Source organism: Camellia sinensis, chromosome 8 (assembly GCF_055761805.1).
Source record: "Camellia sinensis isolate YWXY chromosome 8, ASM5576180v1, whole genome shotgun sequence".
NCBI classification, from domain to species: domain Eukaryota; kingdom Viridiplantae; phylum Streptophyta; class Magnoliopsida; order Ericales; family Theaceae; genus Camellia; species Camellia sinensis.
In genome coordinates, this window is record NC_138968.1 from 9,447,697 (window position 1) to 9,455,371 (window position 7,675).

Sequence of the window (7,675 nt, forward strand, 5' to 3'; positions counted from 1 at the left end):
TAGTTCGGCTCATGAGGTCCATTTTTTGAGCCTATTTTGATAATCTGAACCGTACAATGTGTAGAACTCGTCAAGTGTTACATGCTTTTAAAAATCACGTTGATCGGATATCAATATCAATGTGATCAAATCAATTTTGTATAAAAAAATAGACGGTGAAATAATTAACGGTTGATAAAAAACTGTTTTATTCACATAGCTATCGATATTCAATCAACGTGATTTTTTTACAAGCATATAATACTCAACGAGAACAGTTCAAATTATTAAAACGAAATCCATGATAAATCTCCACGAACTCAACAGTACAATTCAGTCCGATCTTAAACTAGACCAAAGGCAGTGTCTTTTAAAAAACACATTTTGTAAATTTTACATTTTTTTTTTCAAATATATAAATATTACTTTTTTTAGCACCATGGGATTGGGTTAATTTGGGCGGCGGCGATTTATGCTATGACAGGCACAAATTTAAAGACCATAAATTACCATAAAACTCATCATCTCTCTCTCTCTCTCTCTCTGTAAAACACACGCGCCGTCTCTCTCTCTCTCTATTGTTTCCAGACTCTCTCTCTCTGTCTGGCTCTCTCCCTCTCTCAACCTTCTGTCTCTCAAAGATTCGTCTCCATTCGTGGTATTATATCAGAGAATAAGACATTGTTGTTCCTTGTGTTCATCTTTTTCTACCCGTTAACCAACCCACCAACCAACAATCCTCGGATTCTTTGATTCCCTTCTCTCTCTTGTCATTTCACCAAATCATCTCTGTTTCTGCATATATATATATATACATACATATATATTGCCATCTATTGAAATGGGTAGGAAGAATAGGGGGATAATGAAGGGTAGGCTATCAAAAATAGGAAGTTATGCGATTGCTTCCTCAATTGCCGACCCATCTTCGATTTCTTGTACCACCTTCAATATTCTCGCCCCCATTTACAACAGACTCGATAAAGATGTAATTTTTTTTGTTATTTTCAATCTTTTAATTCGCCATTGTCATTAGATTTCTAAATCATGATGTTTTTTTTTTTTTTGGGTGTGTGTGTGTGTGTGTGTGTGGAAAGAACAGGACCAGAGCTGCCGAGAAAGTGATTTCAGAGCATATTGGCTGAACAGGAACCAAAGAATATTGGATTGGTTGTTGTGCGAACGATCTTCAATTATTTGTCTTCAGGTTTGCTTTTGCTTTTTTGTTGATTGTTGATGGATGGTTTTCAAAAATTTTAATCGTTTTGGTTACTAGAATGTGAAATTGTGATGTGGGTTTTGACAGGAGTTTTGGGTTGGAAACGAAGAGCTTGTTAACATGTATGAAAGGAGACTTGGGGATGCTGGTTATATCAATTTCAAGCTCGCACGCACCAACAACCGCGGCGATGGTATGTTCTTTTATCTTTTTTCATAAAATTCAATTTTATTGAATCTATCTGATTGGTTACAAATTTTACATTTTGATTTAGAATCTAAAGAAATATGTATAGGAATGAACCATAATGAATTGGCTGTAGCATGCTTTCTTTTGGATTTGCAAAGTTGCTTACCGGATGCATGTATAATATTGGTCGAAATGTGTCTCTTGATTTTGTTGTTTGTGGAAATCCTATTTAAATCAAATTTGTTCATTAGAAGTTGCCACAAAGCATGATTTTTGTGCGGGGAAAAGAACAACAAAGACATGGTATTTTAGGAGGGTTTATGGAGTGGCAGAGCAAGAATTATCAATGGAAATATATTTTTTCGAGAGATGTTGGTGCATAAAATATTATGTTTCATGGATTTACAATGGAAATATATTTAAATATGAATCTTTTTGGGGCCACCTCTCTCTGGCTCTGTTTGTATGGACTGAACCTCTATTCAGTTTAGAAAATTTTACCCGTGCAGGGTCATTATATATTAACAAATTCAAGAATCTTGAATTCTGTTTTGCTATTTCAATAAATTTCAGGGTTTTCATTTATGTTTCAGCCTGCTTGATCAGTTATATAATCTATTTTTTAGTAGACATGACATTTTTTTGTTTTCATTTGCCGAAGATGTTCTTGTTGGAATTTAACAGGTCTGCTGACTTCCGTGCATAAAGACTACTTTAGAGTTTTAAACCATCGAGAGTTGCTATTCAATGATATTGGAGACCGCGTTGCCCAGCTATTACATGTTGATTTGGTTGCACCCTTTTCACAATGTCAAAGCAACAATGTTCGACAAGAAATCCTCATTGTGAATACCCACCTATTATTTCCACATGATTCAACTTTGTGCATTATACGATTGGATCAGGTAGTTTAATTTCTTCAATTAGCTCTTCTGTTAGTGTTCATTAATATTTCGTCCTAGTCATTATCTATTTGTTTCAATCATGATTTGTGTTTCAATTTTCATATGTCTTGCGATAGGTCTACAAAATCTTGCAGTATGTGGAATCTTATCAGAAAGAAAAGAAGCTTAATCCTTTGCCCATCATACTATGCGGGTAAGTGTACTATTTCTTACCTCATACCTTGACAAGTCTCTGCCAAAATTCAAAATTGAAAAATAATCACTTATTTTCATTATTGTGCTTTTTTTTACATGGTCAGTGATTGGAATGGGAGCAAGCGAGGCCATGTTTACAAGTTCCTTAGATCTCAAGGATTTGTTTCATCGTACGATACAGCCCATCAGTACGCTGATGCAGATGCACAGAAGGTGGTTATTACCTACCTGCACTGATAATCTCAATCACTTTCGGCATAACATTATTCAACGCTTAATTTATTTCTCCTGATTATTATATTTTCGTGCAGTGGATTAGCCACCGTAATCATCGGGGGAATATATGTGGTGTAGATTTCATATGGCTTCTTAATCCTAATAGATATCGGAAACTACTAAAAACAAGTTGGAGCAAAGCAGTATTTGGCATGTTCAAGGTGAGCACCCGATCTTTACTATCTTCGCATCCATGGTTCTCTTGGTAGATCTTTATTTGCAATTCTTAACACAAAAAGTTGAGTAACTGTAGTAGAGAGAATTGTGCCTTGAGTGAAATAATAAAAGCTGTCATTTCTACCTGAGGTCATCCCATATAGTTTCATTTCTTGGTAATGCTGGCAGGAAAACTGCCAGTTCTTTGAGATGTGATCTTGTGGGTCCATTCGTGCGTGCTCATGATGGAGGTAGAAATTTATGTATGTTTATCAAATGACTACATTTCAATGTTAGTATGAATTATATTAAAGATGGCTGTGGATATAGTTATGCCTCACCAATCTAGTTAAAAGTCACGTAGTCATAGCATGGTTTTAAATATCGACTGATACATATCAGGTTTTTGTCCTTCCAATGCCGATACACCCCAGTATTCTAGTTGGAATGAAAATCACATGGCTATTGACTATTTCCCAATGCATATCGGCTCATCCGATTCATGAGCAGCTAATTAACAGCCAATCCCCTGGTTCACAGCAGCTGATATGACCTATTTGGTTGCTATAAGCCTCTTTTTTGAGGCTGATGCTGATGATTAAAAATCCACAATTTAGACACCCAATTCTTGACACATATCACTTGTTTTGATAGTCCCGATACTATTGCACTGCGACCAATGCCGATGCATCTCCGGAGACCGTTTTAAAACCATGGGTTATCTGCTGTTGGAGAGAGACTATTTTGGTCCATGGGTTTGTAATATTCTTCTTTTCTTTCCTGTGCTTTGAATTAAAAAAGTAAAAATAATAAATAATAAGTCCTGCATTTAAGTATTCTGCTCAATCTTTCCATTTTTTGGCACTCGGGCATACAAGTGATTCCATTACTCTCATCAATCCTACCAATTCGCAAACCCTTTACAATGGGATGCTAAACCATCACCAAATTGATCTTTTGTTGGAACAGGCATGATAAATGGTGAATTGGGTTATCAGGGAGTTAGTTAATCGTGGAAAAGCGGGAATGGTCTCAGTATTCAACAATCCTGGAGGATTTCTCCCCTTTATTTTCCCTTCTTTCCACTTCACATAATGTCCAAATTTGCAAAACCTCCTTTTTTCATAATATTACTTTTTTTCTAGAAAGCAAGAAAGAGTTGTATCTGAGGTATGAGATTGGCCCATACAATCAAATTCTTCAGTTAAAGATTGACACCTGCTAATCTTCCTAACGACAGAATAGTATCATCAAGTTAGGACTCTAGGAGTGTCTATAGATATTTGTATGCTCATGTAACATTAGTTTTTTGTGTTCTCTCATATTCTCAGAAAATTGTATAGAATTGGAAGAGATATGTTTTCCATTAATTACTTGAATCTTTCAATTTTTCTTGGTGTTAATAACAAAAATATCATCTGTGCTTGCTATCTCTAATACTGATGAATTTCATCACTTTCAGTATCTACTTCGGCGAGCCTCCCTGACAGAGCATGATGCATTTGCCTTTCTGAAGGCTGATAGCAATGGTGATTACATTACTTATGCTGGTTTCTGTGAAGCACTACGACAGGTATGATCATTCCATGATTCAACATGTTCTTTTTCTTTATATAATTTTTCTTCCAGAGAGAAGCTAAACTTACTAATTTCTTGTAACCGATTCAGCTTAATTTGATTGGCCATTCCCATGGACTTAGTGTTGAAGGGGCACACGACTTGTGGGTGCAAGCAGACATTGATGGAAACGGTGTGATTGATTATAAAAAATTTCAGGTAACTTATGTTCATCAAATTTTTGTTGACTTTGCATTTATCTATATGTGACGAGGGATAGGGGGGAAAAAAACCCAACCCTCCCAGACCCTAATGGAACAGGTTTGGGGGTTTCTTAATATGGTAGGGTAGGGTCAAGTTCGGAGGTAGAAATGAAAATCTGAATAAGGTTAGGGCCAAGGGTGAGGTAACAGTAACCCCAACCTACTGCCCCAATTATATTTTCATTTTTTATCACACAAAATGATTTTTTAGGGTCTTTTCCCTTCAATCTATTCCACGTACTATATATACTGCACATATTCTGTCGCTCCCTTTGCTCTGCAATCCCACTACAGATCAATGACGAATTCATTATTGATAATGTATGTTTTAAACTAAACAGGGCAGGGTGGGGTGGGGGTGGGGATGGGGGAGAGGTCTAACGGGTAGCGTCAGGCGTAGGGGTCTTCTGACCCATACCTTTCCGTTGCCATCCCTACATGTGGCATAAGCCCTCTCCCACTTCTGAATTGCTTCTTCACTCATGTTTCCTAGTTATGGAAATAAATTTGTTGAGTTTTTTAACATGTGACCTTATTTATCTATTAAAAAAAAAAATGAAATGTGGTGCTTATGTTATTCAATAATTGTGTTACAGCAGCGAATTTGGAATCCAACTTGGTCAGACCAAAGAGACGAAATAAGTAATGAGGTCTGGGAAGATAATGTTGTGGACAACAACATGGGACAAGCCATAGGTTTCAGTGTGAAGAATGCAGTTCTCTTCCCCACTGAAGTAGAGAAAGGAACGTGGCCCGAAGACTTTTCTCTTTCAGATCATGCCCGACTCACTGTGGTGTTCTCACCCGTAAGAATGCCTTGTCCTTCACTCGTATCCTGACGAACCTTGTTGTACACCCTAGATGTCTGGTGCACACCATTTTTCGATGAAAGAATGGAAAGAGAAAGTTCGAGGGATGGGTTGATGAATATCGGGCTTGATATGGGCCATTGGGCCAGGCTTGGGAATATCATTCTCTCGTACTTTTTGCAAGCATCAGTCCTGATAAACTTTGCGATAGGGAGCAGATTGCATATTTCGCCACTACTTGTTTAGGATACGCTGCCTTGGTTAAATCCTCTGTTGGTTGCTTTAAGCGATGGAAAGGTTAGCATTTCTGCTGTGAAAAGTATAGAAAATAGCAATAACAGACATACTTCCTGCCACCCCTTTGGGTGCTCAGCTCGGTTGTAGCTTTGTTTGGAGCATGGGCTTTGGGGGAAGGGGGGGACCTGGCCTAATGATCTGGACTTAGGTAGAAACTTTTCAAAACAGAAAAAACAAAAACAAAAACAAAAAATATTTTGTATATGCATTGTGGAAATAACCTTGTGGGTTGGTATAACAGTCATCTTTTTAAAGTAAGGGGGTAAATATTGTATACTTTGTATAGATTCTTGTATTTTGACTGCTTGAAGGAGTAATCCAGCAGTAGCATACTAGCATTCTGTTAAAAGTGTTTGATTTTCCTCTAGGACAATTGATTTCATGTTCCAATTGAAGCTAAAACCAACTGAATTTTACATGGGGGGTTGTGAACATTAGTTCAATCCGATGTTTCTAATCTGATATTGTACTTTGTATTTTGATTTTGTCCCCATTCTTTCTTGCTCCAAACTACCTTTTTATCACACAATGATACTCTTTGGATTTGATTGTGTGAATTGGTAAGAATTCATAACCTTTCATCAAGATTGGTGAGACACGAAATACAAAGGAAAACAATACACATAAGAACGATAAATCACATGCACACAAAGAACACAAAATTTACGTGATTCATCATAAATTAGAGTTACATCCATGATTGTTGTGATTTCACTATGATTAGAAGGTTTATAAGAGATTACAAAAATATCAAGAGATAACATGTTACAAGTGCAAAAATAAAAAAAAATACCGTCACTCCAAATTCGAAAAATATCAAAAATTATATTTTGTGATTGAGTTGTTAATGTTTCATACTTGTCAAGATCTAACATTACAACAATACGATTGGGAGATTATTTGTGACGGGAGATGGAGAAAGATGTGATGATTGGTTCAAGTTCTACAATTGTTTATACACAGAAAAATTGAGAAGGAAAAAAAACTGACACTAGTAAGCCTGTGAATTGGTCTCTCTCTCTTTCTCACTCTCAACTTTGATTGGTGAGCGAGTATTAGAGCATAGAGTTGAAACCTTTTGGAGCCTTTTTTGTGGAGGGGTCAAGCCTTTGACCTTTATGACAATGTTAAAGCTTTGTTGATTGCTTCAATTGAGCTTTTGAAAGTGTAGCATTTAGAACCAGTGAGATGCAACAGACAAAGTTTAGTAGTCATATGAAAGGATAAACAATAAGAGAGCTAAAAAGTTAACAAAAGTGATAGACAAATTCTCATTCTTGCTAACCTAAAAGTTGTGACATTGTTATTTAGGCAAATCAGATGATTTATTATATTATAATATGTTATAATATTTTTGAATATAGGATATACTAAAGTGAGCTAAAGTTGGAAACCTCCATTACTCTATTGAAGGAAGATGACACCAAAGATCACTCAATGTGTGAGATTAGGTTTTTGCCTTTTTAAGTTTGTTTGTTTGTTTTTTTTTTTTTTTTTAATAAAAAAAGAAGAAGAAGAAATATATATCAAAATTCAAGACATGTTTGAAAGGACTTATAAATACAATTAAAAAGCCACTTTCCACAAATAAAGCAACGTAAAAATTTATCTAGCCTAAAGAACAAAGGGGATGAATTCACCCTATCTTGAATCATATCAAGGAAAAGCAAATCGACGGGGGTGGGAATAGATTTGTAGTGTCCTGCCTTAGGCCCAAATCATATTAGGGAAAATCAGTGAGGTGACTAAGACAGATTAATTTTGCAACCTAAGAAATATCAGTACTAAATATAATTGGAAATGACCGGGTTAATTTTGATGTTTAGATTT

The 7,675-nt window shown here is 36.0% G+C and overlaps 1 protein-coding gene across 2 annotated transcripts; it reads left to right on the forward strand.

Moving 5' to 3' along the window:
• Positions 1-446: 446 nt before the first annotated feature.
• On the forward strand, positions 447-6,302 carry LOC114269983 (putative calcium-binding protein At1g02270). 2 transcript variants are annotated; one of them, XM_082882018.1, is made up of 10 exons: positions 447-967; positions 1,082-1,186; positions 1,286-1,391; positions 2,072-2,292; positions 2,409-2,485; positions 2,592-2,700; positions 2,799-2,924; positions 4,382-4,492; positions 4,588-4,695; positions 5,336-6,302. In XM_082882018.1, the coding sequence occupies exons 1-10, from the start codon at positions 821-823 to the stop codon at positions 5,576-5,578; spliced, it is 1,353 nt and encodes a 450-aa protein (XP_082738144.1). In that variant the 5' UTR covers positions 447-820; the 3' UTR covers positions 5,579-6,302. The 2 variants fall into 2 exon arrangements, with proteins under 2 accessions (XP_082738144.1, XP_082738145.1); XM_082882019.1 differs by having other exon boundaries at positions 463-967; positions 5,339-6,302.
• The last annotated feature ends 1,373 nt before the right edge of the window (positions 6,303-7,675 follow it).